Source organism: Mesocricetus auratus, unplaced genomic scaffold (genome assembly GCF_017639785.1).
Source record: "Mesocricetus auratus isolate SY011 unplaced genomic scaffold, BCM_Maur_2.0 Super-Scaffold_100024, whole genome shotgun sequence".
NCBI lineage: Eukaryota > Metazoa > Chordata > Mammalia > Rodentia > Cricetidae > Mesocricetus > Mesocricetus auratus.
Genome location: NW_024429205.1, coordinates 18,637,179 through 18,659,175, shown reverse-complemented (window position 1 = coordinate 18,659,175; position 21,997 = coordinate 18,637,179). Strand labels below are relative to the sequence as shown.

Here is a 21,997-nt window from a genome sequence, read left to right as displayed (position 1 = left end):
CACAGGTGTTACTATAAAACCAGGACAATGTCCCAGTCACCTCAGCGGTGACTGGGAATGAGAGGAGGCTGAGAAAGCGTGTCCCTGCATCTAGGAGTACATGTACTGTAGACACGACAGGGAAACTGAGGATCAGCTGCTCTCTTCCGGCATCCTTGGGCACCAAGCATGCACATGGTGCATAGACATATATGCAGGCAAAACACACATACACATAACATGGAACAAATTAATAAACCTTTTATTAAAAAGTATGGCTCTGGTTCCAGAGAAACAGGTTCAGCTGGACCAGGAGGCAATGTTGCCTGAGAAGGCTCACTCAGGCCAGTGGACTCACAGACCAACAGTAATTTAGCACCTGACCACCATGTCAGGTACCAGCTAAAGCTCAGAGCCAGCAGCTGCTAACACCAGCAGGAGCCATGTATGACATCCAGGTCCATACCCAAGGCTCCTTCCAGCAGGAAACCACTGACTCTGCAAATCCAGCAGTCTTTTAGGCATGACTGGGACCAGGTCACCTAGGAGAGTGTGCAGGGTACCAGACAGAGTAGACACTTGACAGCCAGGGCCTTGCATTGGCACGGGGCTTGCAGGAAGTAGGCTGGCATTGAAGGAACCTAGTAAGCTGGGGATCCGTACATGCTGGTTTAACAACTGAGTAGCCCAGTGTTGCTCGGCCTCTGCGGGGAGGGACTTGATTGTGGTATGATCTAGGAGAGGAACAGCTGTCTTTCACAAGGCCTTGCGACCCTGCATTCAAGTCTCGTGGCCTGTACACATGTTCCTGGCCTGGAGTCTTGCTGATTTATAGGGTAGGGTCTGCTGTTGATCCCTGACAGCCCCACCCCCTTGTCCCCGTTTCCCTGAAGGCAAATATTCACCAGTTCTGATCCTCCTCTTCCTTGGCATGTAGATCCTGGCCAATGTCTTCCTCTACCTGTGTGCCATCATCGTGGGCATCATGTCCTACTACATGGCAGACCGCAAGCACCGCAAGGCCTTCCTGGAGGCCCGCCAGTCCCTGGAGGTGAAGATGAACCTGGAGGAGCAGAGCCAGCAGCAGGTGTGTCTCAGGGCTTGCTGGGACCCTGGGGGAGGGAGAGGTCGTGGGTCTGGAGCTTGTGCTGAGAGATGGAGTGGGTAAGAGAGGAGCCTGCTGCTGGTGTGTGTGTGGGGGGGGCTTGGGCAGAGAAGAGCTCAGGCAGCCCATGCCGCCTCTCAGCTCCCCCCCACCTCATTCCAAGTCACTTAGGAAGCAGCAGCAGCCTCGTCCCTGGGGCCCCTCCTGTTTACCTTCCTCCATCTGGAGGAGGGCCTGCTTGTCCCTGCTCTCTGTTTACTGGCCGTGCTCCAGCCTAATCCACACAGAACGGTCCTCCCGGTTCCCATGTGACTCAGCCTTTTAAATGGGTTTCGGTCTGGATTCATCACAAACACTTCTTAGAGGTCTCTAGAAATGACACCCACCAATTTCCTGTAGGTTTATCTCCCTTCCTCGAAACTGAGGCTGACTCTCTAGCCTGGATCATTTTGTGCGGGGTGGGGGTGGGGTGGGGGATGGGTGTACAGCTTTACAGAAGCTTCTAGATTCTGCCACTGAGGCTGATGGACCTTCAGTTTTGGGGATTACTAGATGAGCTTCTGCTCTCGCCCTCACTTATAGACCAGTGGTTCTCAACCTGTGGGTTGTGACCCCTTGGGGGGAACGCATATCAGATATCCTATGTATGAGATGTTTACATTATGATCCATAACAGTAGCAAAATCACAGTTATGAAGCATCAATGAAATAATATGGTTGGGGGGGTCACCACAACATGAGGGACTGTGTTAAAGGGTCACAGCAATAGGAAGGTTGAGAACCATTGCTCTAGATGGTGGTATTTGAAGACTCAGGTAGTCACTAAGCCAGTGAGTTCCAGTGTCCTCTCTCCTGGGGTGTGTGTGTGTGTGTGTCCTCCGTTTACCAACGAGATCGAGAAGCTTCCAAGTCAGGCCTTGGAGTCATCTTTTTCAGAACGCAGGGTTTATAGGGGGAATTTCCCTTGCCTCTGGTGACAGAGGTCCATGATTTGTGGCCCATGGTGTTGTCAGGGGCCTGCTGCGGCCTGGATGTATTTATGGAATTTCCTTTTATGGCTTTGTAAAGATGCTGTGTGTCTGGTCCTCTTATGCCGCGGTGGCATTCCCGTTACCACTGAGCTAGCCCGGAGTTCTTTGATCTTTGGGAGCCTCACTTTCTTCATACACAAAGTGCAGATGCATTGTTCGCCTTGTGGGATCTCCAGAGGGTCAGTTGAGAAGGACTTTGTTGAGAAGTGCCCTGTAACCTGTGAACTTGGGACCGGCCATGGCACCTTTAGGCTCTTATCTCCAGATCCACATGCTACCCCTGGGCAGGGTCAGTGTAGGGAGCCTGGGAACTGGCAGCAAGGACCTTCTTGGTGCCCCAGAAATCTGGGGCACTTCGGAGCAGCCTTCTGGTGCTGGCAGCCTGCTATGAGTGAGCTGGCAACCCCTCTGCTGCCTGTCCACTTGTGCCAGCAAGGTAGACCTCAGCCCCCTGCACGCGAGATGCAGGTGAGGCAGACAGTAGGGGCAGGGGTACTCTGCATTTACTGAGCACACAGTATGTGTCTGTGCACAGTATGTATCTGTGAGTGTCCATTAAGGGGGACCAGTTTAGCCTGGCTGTATCCTGAATGGACATTAGCCTCTTTTAATTCATTTATTTTTATTTTGCATTCATGGGTGTTTTATCTGCATGTATGTCTGTGTACCTTGTGCATGCAGTACCCACAGAGGCCAGAAGAGGGTGCTGGATTTCCTTGAACTGGAGTTAAGAGATGCTTGTGAGCCCCCATGTGAGTGCTGGGAGTAACTTGGGTCCTCTGCAAGAGCAGCCCCAGAGTCATCGCTCCAGCCCCATTCCTTAGCTCCCTGCGGCCTCAGTTTCTCTCTAAGCAGAGCCTCCCCTAACCCCTGGCCTCCCGATTGCTTTAGTGGTAACGGTGCTCTGGTGAACTGTGCAAGAGGGCTCAGGGCCCTTTCAACAGGAGGGCTGAGATCCTGCAGCCCGTTGGGAGTTTCAGTGGGGCTCTACTTACACTAGGGATGGGTCGGCCATTTTACTTTATATCCCTGCCATTCAAATGCCGGATTCCTGCAACAACTGGAGAAATGCCCCCTCTCCCTGCCAGCTGGCAGTCAGTGCACGGTCTGCATAGTGCCCAGCTGCTCATACTTCACTAGGGGAGGGAGTTCTGCGCCCTAGAATGTGGGGAGAATGGGTGGTCCAGGGCTTATATTGTTTTTTGATAACTTGTGAAGAGCCCACTTCAGAAACTTGTTCATTCTGTCTAAATTTTCAGAATTTTGACACAGCACTCATTTTTCTGACTGCTTATTATCTATGGGATTTATGCTGTTTTTTTTTCTTTTGGCTACTGATAATCTGTGCCTTCACTTTTTCATTTTTTTCCTTCATTCACCTTGCCAAGGTGTAGCCTCAGCAGTGGGTCACCTTATATTTTTGCTGCTTTTTGTATATTTCTTAACTTTTATGTGCTGGGCAATGGTAGTGCTCACATGTTTAGTCCCAGCACTTGGGAGGCAGAGGCAGATGGATCTCTGTGAGTTCAAGACCAGCCTGGTCTACAGAGTGAGTTCCAGGACAGCCAGGGCTGCTACACAAAGAAACCCTGTCTTGAAACACCCCTCCCCCCCCAAAAAAAAGCCACAAACAACAACAGCAACAAAAATCCTTTATAATTTTCTTCTTTGATTCACTTTGTGCCCTTGTTGTCTTCTGGATATGTAACCTAGAGGAATAAGCTTTCACTTGTTTCGCTAAAATGTACTTTTAATATTTCTCATCTGTTTTTTGAGGCAGGGTCTCTCTACATAGCTCTGGGTATCTTGGGACTAACTATGTGGACCAGGCTGGCCTTGAACTCACAGAGATCTTGCCTGCCTCTGCCTCCCGAGTACTGGAATTAAAGGTATCACATCAGGCCCTAAAAATAGGCATTTAATGTGACAGGTTTTCCTGCCTTAGCTCATCCTATTTTTAAAAATGATTTATTTTATGTGTATGTGAGTGCCTGGTGCCTGAGGAGGGCAGAAGAGGGTGTCAGATCCCCAGGAACTAGAGTTGCAGGCAGTTGTGAGTCACTGGATATAAGAGCTGGGAACAAAACTGGAGTCCTGTGCAGCTTTCACACCAGTGCCAGGGACCCAAATGCAGATCCTTATGTTTGCACAGCAAGGACTTGACTCATACGCCCATATTTTCTATTTTATTTTTTAAGATCTATTCATTTATTATGTACACAGTGTTCTGCCTGCATGTATACCTGCAGATCATAAGAGGGCACCAGGTCTTGTTACAGATGGTTGTGAGCCACCATGTGGTTGCTGGGAATTGAACTCAGGTCCTCTGGAAGAACAGCCAATGCTCTTAACTGCTGAGTCATCTCTCCAGCCCTATTTTTTTATTATAGACATTTTTATTAATTATTTTATGTGTATGGGTGTTTTGTCTGCATGTATGTCTTGTGCATGCCTGGTGCCCAGGGAGGCCACAAAAGGGCAGAGTTACAGATGGTTGGTTGAGCTGCCACATGGATGCTGGGGACTGAACCCAGATTCTGTTTATTTAGCCATCGAGCCATCTTTTTAGCCTTCTTTGTTTTGTTTTGTTTTGTTTTTTGGTGGTGGGGGTGTTGAAACTAGGTTTCTCTGTGTAGCCCTGGCTGTCCTGGAACTCACTCTGTGTGCAACACCACTGCCTGGTGTCTTTCCATTTTTGAATACAGAGTCTCACTGTGTAGCTCAGGCTGGCCCAGAGCTAATGGCAATCCTGCCTTAGGCCCCTGAACACTGGGGTTATAGCGTGTGCTACCCACCATGCCTGTCTTTCCCTGCCTCTACTCTTCCTCATTTCTCTTCCTATGCTGCAGACAGAGTGTTTGTGCTGACCTATCTTTCCTTCTTCTGCTTTACCGATCTGCCTGCCAGCCCTTCTGATCGTTTAATGAAGACACCTAAAATGCCAGAAGCTGCAGTATTTATAACTCCTTTAAGGAATGTTACTTCCTGATACATTAAGATGCAAAGTCTTTCGGTTTGTAATTCTTAAAAGAACAGTAGTAGAAGTGATGCAGACTCCTCCGTGTGAGGAAGTGGCGGTGGGGTGGGGGTGGGGCAGCCACGGGAGTGGGCTCTGCTTTGCGCTCCTCGTGGAGGTCTTGAGAGCCAGCTTCGGTAGGAACTCAGCACGGAAACGCAGAGGAACCTCCACGCACTGCAGCGTCTGTTGTCTTTTGCTGTGTTGAAGAAACATGCCTAAGACAGATGCTGAGGCCCCTGAGGCGCTGACCTCACTTCCCGGATAATTCATCCTGACCTCTGCTTAAACTTTAAAATGTGACTGCAGGGGCAGAACATCGGCCCCTCTCCCAGAGCTTGGTTCTCAGCACCCACGTCCGGTGGCCCACAACTGCCTGCAGCCCTAGCTCCGGGATTTCAGATGCCCTCTTTCGTGGGCACATGTGCGCACACTCAAGTGCAGCCTTCAGAAACCCTGACTTCAGTTCTCTGGGTAAATGGACCACTCCCGTATCTTAGAGCATTTACCCTAAGATCCTGTCGGCCGTGGTATCTGCCTTAGGGAGGGTCTGCCTTTCTCTTGATTTTTGGCTAGATACCCCGTATGGAAGGTTGACGTGACCATGAATGACGCTACCTCTTCAGAGGAATTTACTTTTACCTTTCCTGCAGCAGATACCTGTGGTTGGAACAGATCGCGCTGGTCCAGTGTGGGGGGAGATGACTTAAGGCTGACCAGTTTGAGAAGATCTGCTTCTGCCCTGGATGCTCTTAGGAATCCGCTCCTAGGAGGCCGGCTCTCCTCTTAGGGGGCAGGGCTTGAGCTCCCCAGCTGGTGAAACCGCTGCAGACATGGTCTTCTGTCTGTACCCTCTTTGGATGCTGTGTGCACCCCCATGCACTCGAGAGGAACAGAATTCCAGAAGCCAGGCTGTGCATCAGCGCTCTCTCTCTCTCTCTCCCTCTCTCTCTCTCTCTCTCCCTCCCTCCCCCTCTCTCTCTCTGTGCGTGCGTGTGCAAGCCAGAGAACAATCTCAGGTACTATCTGTCGTCATCATGTTGTTCTCCTGTGCTTTTTAAAGACAGAGTCTCTTACTGGCCCAGGAAGCCTCAGGGATCTGCCTGTCTCAGCCTCCTCAGTATAGGGCTTACAAGGATGTATGCACCACTATGTGTGGTTTTGGGGATTAGAACTCAGAGCCTCACGCTTGCAAGGTGAGCTGTCTTCTCAATGTCACTTCTGGTCACTTTTAAGTGTACACTGAGTGCATTTATGGGTGTTATGCATTGCATCATCCCAAACAGAAGGTAACCTTGTTCGTTCAACACTGACTCCTCATCGCCCCACGCCTCTGGCAGCAATTGTGAAACTGTCTACTGTAGGTATCACTCAGGTAGAATAATGTAGTAGCTGTCCTCTTGTGTCTGGCTGGCTTCATTTTATTAGCATAAAGTCTTCCAGGTGCATCTGTGTGTAGCTCCCTTCCTTTCCAGGCAGCATGGTGCCGCTGCAGACCACAGTTAAAGCATCAGGGACTTTGAGTGGCGTATCCATCCGGCATCCTCTTGTTCGCCCTTTTGTCTGTTGTGAATAATGCCACTGTGAATACTAGTGTCTGAGTGTCTATTCTAGTCTTTGCTTCACTCCTTTTGGGTACCAACCCAGATGTGGATTGCCCCGTACTACTGTGTTTAACTTTTTGGGGCACCAGCCTTGTGCATTTTTAGTGTTGGTAAATATTGCCAGATTGTCTCATATACAGGCTCAAACAATTTGTACTCCTCTTAGTGATGAATGAGAGTGTACTTAGGCACTGACATTCCCCTTGCTTATCTAGAAAATACTTCTTTGCTTGTGGAACTCCTGATGCCCTGGGAACTGCCCTTTCCCATGAAGCCAGCAGATCCAGGTCCTGTGCACACCATCCTGCTGTGTCGCCTCCTCTTGCAACTGACACCAGAGTCTGTGTCACAGGGACCAGTCCCACCCCGGCCCCTATGGTGGTGACCTCAGATCTATGTCCAGCGCTTGCACCAACCTTCTCAGGACAGCAGGGCCTGGCATTCCCCTGTCTGACACTGGGGCTGTGCTTCTGTCTTCAGGTTAGCCCTCTGAAAAACTGGGTGTGTGCACACGCATGCGCACGCGCACACACATGCTCGCACACACATGCGCACACGCACATGTGCACACACACATATGTATTGTGTATGTATGTATGCTTGTTTAGACACATATATATGTATATACATATCATTGTCATGGATTGTTTGGGAAGAAGGCAGAGAGGTAAGCTTTAAAACTATGAAGGCCTTAGGTGCTGTTAACTACTGGGACACGGCTTCAGCCCCGGGGACACACTGTCTGAAGGAAGGTTGAGGAGAAAGGTGGCAGCTGGTTGAGAGAATGCCCTTCTCTCCTCTGCCACAGTCAGGACAGAGGTCACGCCCTCTGCAGACATCAGGGCTGACTGTATACAGGAGCTGACTTGGGACAGTGTGGTCTCCATTTGCTCTCTTCTGTCAAAGCCGGTAGGATGGGAACGAGACGGGGACACTTGGGACAAAGGGCTGTGGAAGTCCTAGTAGGAGCAGACAGAAGGTGGTGTGAATGCAGACCCCCCCCCCCAACCCCTTAAGGTGCCACTTGAAGTCACTGACACACTAAGCCACCTCTGTGGTCCTCGTGTAAGTGCCAAAACACTCTCAGTACCAGTTCTGAAGGCGGATGAGGTTCTTCCCAGAATGCAGCACTCAGGCCCACACCTCACTTTATGGTGTCAACGTGCATTAAGTGTTTTCTAAACTGCGTTCATGGCAAACGATGCGCTCTGAACTGAGGTTGCTTGTCCCTATCAGCCATTCTCTTTACCTCATCCTCTGACACCACGGGTCCCTGTCTTCTGTCTTCAGAAGTCACTTCATGGAGGTGACTGACTGGGGGCTGCTGCTGCTTCCTTCCCCCTCCTTCTTCCCCTTCCTCTCCCCTCCTCCTCCCCCCCTCCTCCTCTTATGCATATAGTGTTCTGTCTGCATGAATCCCTGCAGGCCAGAAGAGGGCCCCAGATCTCATTACAGATGGTTGTGAGCCACCATGTGGGTGCTGGGAATTGAACTCAGGACCTCTGGAAGAGCAGTCAGTGCTGTTAACCTCTGAGCCATCTCTCCAGCTCCATGACTGGCTTCTTGCTCGGGTTAAACGTGGGACAGAGAGTTAGGGCTCCCAGAAAGGGGTGAGGTCGCCCGGTCCCTTCACACATAGACATTCCCTCCCCATGCTCACAAGGGAGATATGTCTCAGTGACAGATGGTGGAAACAGAGTATGTTTCAGAGGCTCATGAGCAAAGGCCCCTCTGGCTCCTGCCTCCTTGCAGAGCAGAGCTGTGTGTGGTGGACACCAAAGCCTTATTGCTGTATCTGAGCTCGATCCTTTCATGCAAAAGGTCGCGACCCACAGGTTGAGAACCACTCTCTAGCATCTTTGTTCCCTAAGTCTCATCTCATAGGCAGTCCAGAAGCTGGACGGAGTAGAGCTACCTGGGTGAACTTGGGGCCTCTCTCCAGCATCCCCACAGCTCCATGGGCATGTTAGTGTGGAGCAGAGCCCCAAAGGGAAGAACTTTGATTGTTTGCTGTGGCTCCCGTGGGACCTCACTTGGGGGTTAGTTTGGGACCTTGAGAGTTGCTAAGCACCCCAACTGGCACCTGGCAACAGCAGGCGCCTTTAGAACATCACTCGTGTTGCAAAGCACAAACATCAGAATGGTGAGGCATCTGATTCACCCCAGGAAGCACGTTCCAGGCTGTGAGATACGGCTGAAGGAGAATGGGAGGGATGGAGAGGTGACAGGGAAGAGGCCAGCACAGGCGTGCACTCCGTCAGGCCACACCCTGTCCTTCAGCAGCTCCCCCCTTCCCCCCCACTCTGTCAGGCCACACCCTGTCCTTCAGCAGCTCCCCGCCCCCCCCACCAGTTTGGCAGCTGCAGCCAGGCCCCAACGGAGGATGCTGGGTGTGCAGGGCTCTTAGGAGAGTCATCCACGGTCTAGGTGTGCACCTGGTGTAGACAGATCTTCTCTGTGTCCTGGCCGTCACTCCCAAATAATCACACAGAGACTTATCAATTGTAAATGCTCCGCCGATAGCTTAGGCTTGTCTCCAGCCAGCGCTTACAACTAAAAAAAAAAAACCGTTTCTATTCATCTGTGTGCTGCCCTGGGGCTCATTTACCTGGTCTATCAACTTCCTCTGTTGCTTCTTCTGCACCTGGCTCTCGACTCCTCAGACCCCACTTTTCTTCTTCCCAGCATTCTCTCTGCCCAGAAAATCGTGCCTAGCTATCAGCCAGTCAGCTTTTTTTTTTAATATTAACAATGAGAGCGACACATTTTCACAGTGTACAGAAGTGTCATTCCACAGCACCCTGGGCAGCATGGCTTAGGGGCACACTGCTCTGTGGTGCCCATTTGGGTGAACAGCTGCTATAACCTGTCTCCTCTCCTGCCTCTGCCTGGGTCACGGCTGTCCATTCTAGGTGTGCTGCTGCCGAGCGGGGCCTTTACCGGTGGAAGTGCTCCGTTTGCCATGAGTGGGTTTCCCTCCTGGAGCTGTGAACTCGGAACGCACTGTTTCATAAGCTCAGTGTCCGAATGTCCTTGTGCTCCGACCCCTGCTTGGGCCTGCTTTGCTGCTTGTCCCGAGTCCTTTGGCTATGAGGACATGGCACAGAGTCACCTTAACCTTGAGCCCCATTCTCTTGGAGGGCCACGGGGAGGGGCGGGGAATCAGGTTTCCAGTGTCATCCCCAAAGTTGTCCTGGCAACAGTGAGGTGGGGTAATGGACCTGCTCAGTGGAGGAAGAAGAGGTTGGTGTGGGCAGAGAGTAGGGTACCTCCCTTCTCCACAGGGACACAGTCTCTTCCTGTGGATACTGGTCCTCAGTGTCCCCAGTGTTGAAAATGGGTGGGTCACCTGATAGGACCACATCCCTCCTCCAGCATCAATCTGGACATGGACTTCCATTTCCGCTTCTAAACAGAAATGCTCTTGAGTACATCTGATATTCTTAGTGTTTGTTTTAGCTTCGAAAGACATTTAATGTGAGAAAGGAGCGGTCCCCAAGTTGTGAGGGAAATATCTGTCTCTCTGTTGGCTGCAGTTCCGTTGGGACTTTACTGAATGTTCCTCAAGCCAGCATTGCAGAACTTAGCAAGGCTATGTCGGGCAGTTCAGTGAGGGGGCCCCTGGTGACAGAGGGAGGCCCCTGCTATGTTGTGAGGTCTCCAAGCAGCAGTGGTAAGGTCCATAGGACAAGCCCCTCCCCCAGCCCAAGCCCTCCCCAGACTACTGAGTCCCTCGGGGCCTCTGCCATCACCACCACCACTGGCAGCATTTTCTTCCTTCCTCAGCAGCTGGGCTTCTGTGGTCTGTGGCCAGGGCTGGGAGCATCCTCTCTCTGGCTGAGGGAACCAAGCTGTGGCTAGAAGTACAGGTACTTTATTAAATGCCTACTTACTGTTTAAGAAATGTCTACATCCTCTGCTGGATGTTTGACTGCCTTGCAACAAAGTCTCTGAATCAGTCTCTCTCTCTCTCTCCCCCTCTCCCTCTCCCTCTCCCTCTCCCTCTCTCTCTCTCACTCTCTCTCTCCCTCTCCCTCTCTTTCTCTCTCTCTCTCTCCCTCCCCCTCTCCCTCTCCCTCTCTCTCTCTCCCTCTCTCTCTCCCTCTCCCTCTCTTTCTCTCTCTCTCTCCCTCCCCCTCTCCCTCTCCCTCTCTCTCTCCCTCTCCCTCTCTTTCTCTCTCTCTCTCCCTCCCCCTCTCCCTCTCCCTCTTCCCCTCCCTCCTTTCTTCCCTTCCTTCCTTCTTTCATTTCTTTTTTTGAGACAGTCTCACTCCGTGACCCAGGCTCACCTTGAATTCATGGCTCTCCCACAAGAGCCTTCCGAGTACTGGGGTTACAGGTGTTAAGGAGCCACTGTGCTGGGCTTCAGAGTGAGACGTACATTCCCATTCTTGCTGAACTACTTGTCACACGGCCTTGAGTAGGTAGCCATGCCCTCTGGGCCCAGCGTGCCTGTGAAGTGGGACCAGAGGATGTGATGGTGAGGTCTGTAAGAGAGGCTGGTTAAGAGCACGTTCTGCTATTGTAGAAGATCCGAGTTCAAGTTCCCAACACCCCACACAGAGGTGGCCCACAACTGCCTGTAACTCCAGCCCCAGGGGATCCAATGCCCTCTTCTCATCTCTACAGGCTCTCCCATGCTCATGCCAACACCTGCAAACACCCCCCATACATACACAATTAACGGTAACAATTAAGCTTAGCTTTAAATGGATATAGACAGATACACAAATGTATGCATGTCTAGATAGATAGATGACAGACAGATGGATAGATATATAAATGTATGTATGTTTGTATATTCCTGTAACCCTAGCACTTGGAAGATGAAGGCAGGAGGATCAGAAGCCCAAACCTATCCTTAGCTACATACTTAGTTCAAGGCCAGCTTGCACGTCATAAGACCCTGCCTCAAAGATAAAATGAAATATATTTTTAAAAAATTTATCTTTGAAAACATGGAAGTCAGCAGGGGTGCATTGAGATCACAAGATTCAGGGCCTTCTGCCCTGAGATGGTCCTGAGCACAACAGAGCCTGTGGGGGTGGCTGGCAGGAAAGACAGTATCTGCAGTGGAGCAGAAAAAGGAAATTTCCAGGACCCTTGGGTCCAGGGAGGCTGGTATCTCCTCTCTTGGGCCAGGGAAAACCTTGAGGTAAGTTGAAGACCCGAAGGGTGGTGAGCATCAAGCCATGTAGGGGACATGAGGGACACGGTACCATGGAACAGAAAGGGAGGGGAAGAGAGGCAGAGTGGTCCTTGAGGCACAGCCTGGAGCCTGCAGTCCCTGTGATGAGGGCCTTGACTTTGTGCTGAAGGGAGCTAGGGTGAGCCGTCCAGGGTCTCGGGACTCAGACAGCAAGCATAGCTGTTGACGGGGAAGCAGGGAGGTCAGTGAGATGTGGTCCAGATGGGGATGGTGGTGATGGGGAGTGCGAGGAGGGGTCTAGGTGCACTCTGAAGGCGGAGCCAGCCGACTTTGCAGCCAGGCGCAACAGACACGGCAGAATTGAGGGTGGAGAGGGGTTGCTGGGATGAAGTAGCTGTGGTTGAGTTTGAGGTGCCTCTGGGCATCATCATGGAGGGGTGGAGAAGCCCGCACAGTCACTCTCAGTGAGTAGAGCTCATTCTGTTGAATTAACCGCACAGCTGCCAGGGTTGAGGGCTGAGACCCATGTTTGCATGGGCCCTGCTGGGCTAAGAGTGTTGGACAGGGCCTCCTAGTGTGCTTGCTGGTGGGCTCAGGGTTAGCTGCTGGCCATGCAGCTCCTGGGAAACCTTTGATTGCTTCTACTGGGGTCTTATGAGAGACGGTTTCCTCTTAGCAGCACCACATGTGAGCTTTAGGCCTGCCTCCAGCCATCTCTCTGGCCCAGAGTCACTGGGGCTTCCCAGAAACTAGCCGGAAGGAAGGGCGCAGCCCTTGCCTTTGTGCCTTGGCCTGCCTGATTTGGAAAAGGGGCCTGAGGTATAAAGAACTCGGATCTGGATGGGGTCACATTTGGGATAAACATGGTTCTATGATTTGGTTATATATGTACCCCCAAAAAGAAGAGGTTGGAATGTGAAATGAAATGCATGGCTCAGGGCAAAGATGAGGGTCCAGGAAAGGTGGGAGTAGCTAGGGAAACACTCAAAACGTTTAGAATTGATCTTAAAACACACAATTCTTAGGGCTGGAGAGATGGCGGAGCACTTACTGTTCTTGGGAAAGGCCTGGGTTCTGTTCCCAGCACCTATCATCTATAACTACGGTTACAAGGGATCTGATGCCCTCTTCTGGTCTTCATGGGCATTGCACACATGTAGTGTACATTCATACACACAGGCAACACGCTCATCCGTAGTAGACATTTATAAAGAACACGATTCTTTGGGAGCTTTTTAAGGGGAGGGAGGAGGCTGGTGAGCAGGTGGTGGCAGAAAGGAGTCTACCCAGGTGTGTGGGGGTGAGGGCAGGTGTTTGCTCTGTGTATGTGCAGTAGATGTGGGTATACATGTTTATCTCTGTGTGTGTACACAAATGTGTATGTATATGCATGTATTTCTGTTCCCATGTGCATTTGTGTGCCTATGCATGTGTATGAGTGTATGTACAAGTGCATGTATGTGTGTGTGCAAGTACATGCATTTGTGCGCACACATGCATGCATGTACAAGTGCATGTGTGTGCAAGTACATGCTGTGTGTGTTACATGGGTGTGTATGTGCATGTGTGTGTATGTGCGTTACATGGTGCATAGGTGTATATGTGTGCAAGTACGTGCATGCGTATGAGTATGTGTGTGTGTGTTGCATGGATGTGTGTGCGTGCAAGTGCATGTGTGTGTGTTCCATGAGTGCATGGGTGCATGTGTGTGTTGCATGGGCATGTATGTGTGTGTGTATGTGTGTTACATGGTGCATGGGTGTGTATGTGTGCAAGTACAAGCATGTGTGTGCATGTGTGTGTTGCATGAGTGCATGGGTGCATGTGTGTGTGGTGCATGGGTGGATGGGTGTGCACGCATGCATGTGCATGGGTGGTGGGTGATGAGGAACTGTGCTGTGATGGACAGTCTTCATTGGAGGAATATTCTTTGTTCTCAGTGTGGAAGAGACTGTGTCAGTCCAGTCAGAAACTGACTGGTGGATGAGCTGGAGGGTGGCTGTATGCTCACTGTAAAGGAAATGGGGAACATATTTGGAAGATGTGCTGGTGAGGTTAACTCTCTCTTGAGGAGGTGGCGCAGAGAATTGAAGCTGTGGGTAGCCCTGTTCAAGAGGAACTGTGTCTGCGTCATTTGCTTGGGGCATCATTCCCAGCATGGTGTTGAGCTGTCCTTTTTAGGTAGTGACAGAGCAGGTGATGCCAGCTGTCAGGTCAGACTCCCAACCACACATAGATGCAACCAGCCCATAACCCTGTCATCACAGGGCCCAGGCTGTATGGAGTTTTCCATAGTGTTTTAAAGCTCTCTGTCTGGTACAGAAGCCACTAGCCATATGTAGCTATTGAAACTGTAATTAATTTCAGCTGAAAGTAAGTTCCTCAAGTTGGATTTTAAAAACGTCAAGGTCTCGTGTAGCCTTGAGCTTCTCACACTTGGTATATGTGGTTCTCGGGATTGAACTCAGTCTCCTGCACGCCAGGCGAGTACTCTGCCGACTGAGCCCTGTCCCCAGCCCCGGCTGCTCAGGTTTTGGTCATTGTCCATGTGCTCAATAGCTGCACATTGACTAGTGGCTACCACCTCGGCCAGCACAGACTCAGAGCACTTGTAACTCAGGGAGTTCTTTAGAGCGGTTCTAGAGCGGGACAGCTTGTCCCTTGGGTCATGCCCCTTAACTCCATGGCTCATTAACTCACCAAACCTCCGAGGAACACCTGCTCTGTGCCAGGTACCGCACACGTGGCCGTCTTTGGACCCAGGGAGGTGTCTCCTGAGGTTGTAGTCACCTTGGCCTGCACAGTGTCCTTGTCTCTAGGGAGTGCCAGGGCCCATGCTAGTGACCAGAAGTCCTGCATGGTCACCAACGCAGGAAGTAACACATCCCCGCCCCGAGAGAGGCGCCAGTCCTTCCTGGCTACGATGCTTACCCTCTTGCGTGTGCAACGATGACCAGTGACTGATGTTTGGCTGAGTTTGGGGCTACATTATTTGGAGTGAACAGTGCCCTGTAGTTTCCAGATTTTCCATAATGGTCCTTGAACCTCTCCTTGGGAGGAGCTGAGCTGTTTGAACTCTGTCTTTACTTCCTGTCTTCCATAGCCTCCCCTGCCCAGAGGACCAGGCCAGAATGGGTACATGGAGGGTCCTGTGTCCTTGTAGCTTCTAAACAGCCTAGAAGCTCTAAGAATTTAGGTATTTGGGTAAACTGGAGACAGGACCAGGATATATGTGCGAAGTAGTTGCAGACTTGCATACAGTGGCAGGTATGTGGGCGGGTGGGTATACAAGTATACAGCACTTAGGTAGGATACATGGGCATAATCGTAGTCACACCCCTCCCTCAGACAAACCAACTTCACGCATCTCACATAGACACTGTATGCTCAGCATACCAGGGTGTGTACACACACACACACACACACACACACACACATCCCTTTGGTATCTTTTCTCACTTAGTCTCTCCTCTCTTGTAAGGCAGTTGTAGACACCCTGCCTCTCACCAGCAGAGTTCATTTATCCAAATCCCTCCTGGCTTCCTTGCTGTAATTAACTCCTGAATGCCTCATCAGAGTGTCAACTCTTAACAACTCCGGGCCCCTGGGACAATGCTGGCCTCCTTCCCCCATCTCAGTCTGAGCCAGCACACTGACTCACTGCTGAGGAGGACTTGACTGGTTCTTTCTGAGCTTGGTGGAGGCCACACTGACAGACATCCCGTCTGAATAGCCTGTCACCTGCTTACAGACGGAACCCTGGAACAGGCCCCGCCTCCTCCACGCCTGCCAGCCCTGTCCTTCAGTGTGAGTTTGCACACGGCCTAGGACAAGCCTGGGGCGCTTCTACCCCAAAGGCCGACCAGAGTTCCAAGTCTTTCTCTGTGCAGACTTTGGTCTTTTCCCTAGGGCCTTGACACGTAACCCTCAGGGCAGAGCTGAGGAGAAACTTTAGAACAAATGACCTGCTGTCTTGTCAGCCCTGAGCACAGCCTCAGAGCCCCAGACCTCGGCTCACTCACAGGGTTTGGCTAGCCCCTCCCTTGGGCTAGCCCCTCCCTTGGGCTAGCCTCCCACCTCCAGCTTGATACACTCGGGTGTCTGTCTCACCAGCCCTCAGGAATGAGCATTCAGGCCCTGCCAGGCCAGCACATTCTTTGCACTGTGGCAAAAATGTCCTTCCCCTCTCTGAAAGCACCTGTTTCTTTATCAGCCTTCGTTTGAGAGGCCCCCAAAGCAACTTTCAACCCTTCTCCACACAGCATCTTTGCTCAGACTTGAGGTGGCTCTGTGATCCCCATCCTGCAAGATCCCCTCCCTTCCTGGCTGAGCTCCTTCCCTTCCTGTTCACTTCCTGCTGGAAACTTAAGCTTGCTGACTCTTTCCTCCTGCAGTAGGAGGTGTGTGGACTAAGGGTGAGCTGAGGAGCAGGTCCAGGCCCACCATGTTTCAAAATCTGCAGCATGGCAAATGTCAGACATTTCCCCACCAAGATCAATGCCCTGCGCCCCTCCTATGTCATTTCTCCACAGTTGGTTTGGGGAGTAAAATCTGTATCAATCACAGTTCTGGTGACATAACTAAGTCTTCTGTGACTTTTGAAAAGTTTTCCTCCTGGAAAGAGCTGCTCCCATTGTACAGGTGAAAGGGTAAGGCCAGGCAGGGGTGCTTGCCCAAGGTGAGAGGCCTTGGCAGCCTGACCCCTAATCGGGAACTCTGGCCCCTGAATCATCTCTCTGCCTCTGTGTGTCTCTGTCTCTGTCTCTCTGTCTCTCTGTGTCTCTGTCTCTCTCTCTGTCTCTCTCTCTCTCTCTCACACACACACACACACACACACACACACACATTCTCTTGTATAGAGGCCAGAGGAATAACCTTGGGTGTTATCTTTTGATGCAGGGTCTCTTTCTCTCTCTGATTTATTTATTATGTATACAGTGTTCTGTCTACACACTAGAAGAGGGCACCAGATCTCATTATAGATGGTTGTGAGCCACCATGTGGTTGCTGGGAATTGAACTCAGGACCTGAAAGAACAGCCAGTGCTCTTACCCTCTGAGCCATCTCTCTAGCCCTGCAGGGTATCTTATTAGCTGAAGTTTCCTATTAGGTTAGAATGGCCAGTAAACTCCAGGGACCTCTGCCATGCTGGGACTACAGGTGTGTACCACCGCACCCAGCATTTTTTATGCAGCTATGGGGACTGAACACAGTACTTTATTGACTGAGTCATCCAAGTCCAAACAAGATTGTTTTTGTTTTTAAAACACGTTATCTCTTCAGCAAGGCACCCTCATCATTATTGTCTCTTCCTCCTCAGGCTCCAGCAGGCACACCTTCCCTGGTTCACACCATGAGATAAAAAGTAGCTTCAGGGAGCTGCAGAGTAGGCTCAGCGGTGAAGAGTACTGTTGAGTGTGCTCCAAAGGACCTGCGTTCAATTCCAGCACCCACGTGACAGCTCATAACTGCCTGTTGCCCCATACATACAGACAAAAAAAGAATGTACATGAAATAAAAAATTATTATCTAAAAAGGTAGCTTAGTCCAGTCCTCCAGAGAAATTCTCTGTTGGCCAGCTGAAAGTTGTCTGACAACCTAAGAGTTAAAATACCACACTCCACTTCAGGACACTGAAGTGTAAGAAGGCCATCCTGGACAATGTGGCTGCCCAGCCCCACAGGTGCGTCTAGAGGAGAGACAACGGAGGGGACCCAACGTCTCTGTTGTTCACAAAAATTCATATAATGATGAGTGCCATCATTCAGTTCTGTGTCCCATTACTCAACTGATATGTATTCATTGCGAAGATCCAACACATGAATCGGCTATAAAAATCGGTGCCTGTCAATAATGGCGTTCAGCGGTTGTAACTCATAGCATCAGAATTCAGAATACCAAGTTTAATGAAATGAGGTGATTATTTTTTGAGGTAGTTTTGAAGATCACATTATAAAACCATTGTGAAAATGAAAGATTCATAGAAACGAAAGAATAACCAACAGTGAATTGCTGCAGAGCTTTCCTTCCCTCTTGGTTAATTCCTAATGAACAAAGATCACAGTTACATCCAGACTCCATGTCATGGTTTTTATCAGCGTGGTACAAACCTAGACATAGCCGAGAAGGGGAATCTCTATTGAGGAATTGCTTTCAACATTGATTTGTGGGACTTTTTCTTTTCTTTTTCTTTCTTTCTTCTTCTCTTCTTTTCTTCCCCATCCCTCCCTTTATTTTTTTTAAGACAGGCTCTCTCTACATAGCCCTGGATGTCCTGAAACTAACTATGCAGACCAGACTGGTTCCAAACTCACAGAGATCAGCCTGCCTCTGCCCCTGAGTTCTGGACTCAAAGCCATGCAGTACCACGCCCAGCTGTGAGGGCACGCTGGGCATTCTTGAATGCTGATTGACACGTGAGGGCCCAGCCCACTCTGGTGGTGCCATCCTGGGCAGATGGACCCTGGCTGCATGAGAAAGGTAGCTGATCAAGCCTTTGAGACTGAGATCTCCACACACGACACAAGTAAATTGGTAGCCTTCATTTACAGCTACAGCCCCCCCCTTTTTGCCCTTTTTTATTTTTAAATTTAAATTAGAAACAAGGTTGCTTCACATGTCAATTCCAGGTCCCTCTCCCTTTTCCCCCCCTCCTCCCACGCCCTCCCACCAACCCCCCCAATACTCCCTCATTTCCCCAAGAAGGGTGAGGCCCTCCATGGGGGTGTCCATAGTCTGTCATTTCATCCAGGGCAGGGCCTAGACCCTCCCCCAAGAGTCCAGGGTGAGAGTGCATCTCTCATTGTTGGATGGGAGCCCAAAGTCCATTTGTATGCCAGGGATAAATACTGATCTACTACCCAAGGCCCCATAGATTGCCTAGGCCTCTTCACTGACACCCACATTCAGGGGGTCTTGATCAGTCCCATGCTGGATTCCCAGCCATCAGTCTGGGATTTAAGAGCTAACCCTTGTCAGGTCAGCTGTTTCTGGGGGTTAAACCAGCCCTTTTCTTATCTTCAAGATTGATATTCATAGGCCTGTGATCCCAGCACTTGGGAGGCAGAGGCAGGTGGATCTCTGTGAGTTCAAGGCCAGCCTGGTCTACAGAGTGAGTTCCAGGACAGTCAGAGATACACAAAGAAACCCTATTGCAAAATACAAAAACAAAAGATTTGTATTTACTTAATTGGCCGTCTGCCTTCAGACCTTCCGTAGCATTTTTTAAAAACATTGTTATAGAAATACATAATACAAAAGCAAAAGAAAGAAAAGTGAGGAAGAAGGAACATCTCCAACCATCCCAGAAAAACCAGCAGCCTCTACTGAGAAGGGATTTCCCAGGCTCTTCCGTTCTGGTCTCCAGGGCCTCCCTCCTCCTGTTTCTGCTGCCTCAGTCATGATGACAGCGGATGGTCCAGACCCAGCTAGGAGGAGGCCGTGTTTAAAGGGAGTAGAGGAGCTCGTGATATGATCAGGGACATACAACTCTTCTCAGGGCTGGGCTGGACTCCGGTACCCATGGGATTCTAGGGGGCTTTGCTGTGTCCCTGGAGCTCTGAGGTAGTCGGAGAAGGACAGGTGGCTTAGGCTCAGTGGGCCGAGGCAGCTGAGGTTTCAGCAAGGTTAGCTCAGTGCTGTGACCTTCTTAAACCTGAGTTCTGTGTACTGTCTACACAGTGAACAGGTTGCCGGGACTCGGGGACCTTCCTCACTTGACATCTTATTTGAATATATGGCAGGGCCAGGTGGTGGAGGGCTCAGGAGAGTCGTGGAGGTTGTGACTTGAATAGAAGGTATCTTTGTTTGTTTTTGTTTTTTGAGACAGGGTTTCTCTGTGTGGCTTTGGAGCTTGTCCTGTAACTCTGTAGACCAGGCTGGCACTGAACTCACAAAAGATCCTCCTGCCTTTGCCTCCCTCCCTAGTACTGGGATTAAAGGTGTGTGTGTGCCACCAATGCCCGGTAAACGGAGGACTCTTATTTGTATTCCTTCATCGTCCCACCTGCTCCAGAGAGCTCATGCAGCCTGGCTGAGGGACCTGAAGTTGTTCTACTGACAGCAGACTACCCAAGGGAACTCGGTGTATAACTGTGGCCACCCTGGAAGCTTACAGGAAAACCAGGCCACACCTTGTTGGGGTCTCAACGCCCTCAGCCACTCTTTGCAGCGACATAGGACAGCTAGGATAGATTGAGCATTTCCTGCAAGGGGGGGCATTGTTCTAAGTGCTCTGTGCTAATGAGCTCCTCAGTGCCCGTTCACCACCTAGGAAACAAGGCACAGGGGATTTTTTGGTGACTTGTCTGATAGCACATTGGGAATTTGGAGGCATATTCTTCACCCTGCCCACTCCTACCACTGTGGATTTCTGTTTATGAGAGCAATGTTCATATATCCCATTCCACATAGGCAGGGACCTTGAGAAGACCAGTCCAAAGTCCCAGCCCACAGGTTCCAGGGCTGCCTCCCACCCGCCACCTTCAGAATTCCTGCTTCTGCCACTCAGGACTCTACCGACTTTCTCGGGTTGCCCTAGCGACTAACAGGGCCCTGGTTTTCTTGAAAACCCCTCAGAGGTCATCCTGTCCCCAAATGTCCTCCACAATACTGCCTCTCTCCTTTTCTGTGAAACAGGACTAGGTTAGCTTCTGGGACTGGTCCTCAGGTCCCATACCCCATAGGCAGGGGGTTGGGGATGCCAGGCACCAGGATCACCTGAATCTTGTTAAGCTGGGCTGCAGGGCCCTGGAGGACGCTGCTGCTTTATGGGCTCTGGTGGAGCTAGGGCAGGGCCCACTGGGGTTATTTTGGCTTCTCATTCCTGCACTGTAATGATGCCATCATGGGGTTCTCGACACTGGAAAAGGCTGCCGTGGAAATGGAAAAAGTGAAGCCGCTGTAAGCACTTCAGGCTAGAGCCGGCCATCCTGGAACTAGGTGGCTCACCAGACCCTTTCGGTAGCTGAGCTCCTGGTGTAACCCCGGCCTGGTCACCAGGATCTGCTGTCAATGGGGCTCTGCTGCAGCCCCTGACCGTGGCTCTGCCTGTGGCGCGGTCGCATCTCTGTCCTTTCCTGTGGCCCCCACGTCTCCCAGGCTGGCCTGGCCTACTTTGCCTCCAGACACCTCCTCTCCATCCCCATGGTTCTCTTGCCTTTTGGCCTCTACAGTTTTTCCATCTTGTAAAACCTTAGCGATTGGCTCTTCCTACACCGGGCACTGCCATCCCCTTCTTCCCTCAGGGACCAAGGGTTAGCAGTTTTTTGTTGTTGTTCTTTGATTCCTCTGACTATCCCCTCCCCCACTCATTCTGTCTACTGTCTCTTCTTTCCCCCCACCCAGTATGACCCACGTCTTGCCATGCAGATACCCGTCCATGATTTCCAGAGCTGCTGGCGTGGCCCCTAGGCCTCTCTTAAGCACCGCCTGCAGGATGTTCCCTCACGGAAGCCTTGTGGGGCTCCTCATCCTAGGCACGTGTATGGCCATGCTCCTGACTTTCCCCCACATCTGGTTTTCCTCTATGGTTCTGCATTTTGAGCGTTGGCGCCATCCCCTCAGATGTCCAAGCCACAGATTTTTTTTTTTCTTTCTGCAAAGAGTTAGAGTGCAAATATTTCTGGCTTTGCCAGCCATATGGTCTTTGTCACAACTACTCAACTCTTGTTGGAGTGTGAAAACAGTCAGAAACAATGTGTAAACAAGAGAGCCTGGCCGGGTGCCAATAAAACTTTATGAAAGCAGACAGCAAACACATTTGGCCCGTAGGCCAGCATGCTGACTCTTGTCTCCACCTAGTACTTGAGCAGCAGTTCTGTTTCTGCCGCTACTAAAATACTCTCCGATCCTCGAGCCCTGGAGGACTCCCTCTGTGTGTCTGCTTTGGATTTGTGGCTCTCTCTCAGGAAGGCCTTCGTTTACCTGACTTTAAGACTTAGCTCTATCTCAACCTCCGGGAAGGCCCCTGGGTACCCCTGCCTCACTGGATAGGTTGTGACCTTTTGCTCACATGGCGCTCTGCTGCATGCTCTGGTGGCCTCCTCCGTCTCCATGATTAGCAGGCTGCCTCCATTCTCAACCCGGTGGGCCACAAGTGTCACACTGCACTGC

The 21,997-nt window shown here is 50.9% G+C and overlaps 1 protein-coding gene across 1 annotated transcript in view; it reads left to right on the top strand.

The window, feature by feature from the left end:
• The window catches only part of Adcy3 (adenylate cyclase 3), a 75,914-nt gene that overhangs the window by 33,365 nt on the left and 20,552 nt on the right, over positions 1–21,997 (top strand). Inside the window, 1 exon segment of the mRNA XM_013119868.3 lies at positions 917–1,066. Coding sequence (XP_012975322.1) covers positions 917–1,066 — 150 coding nt within the window.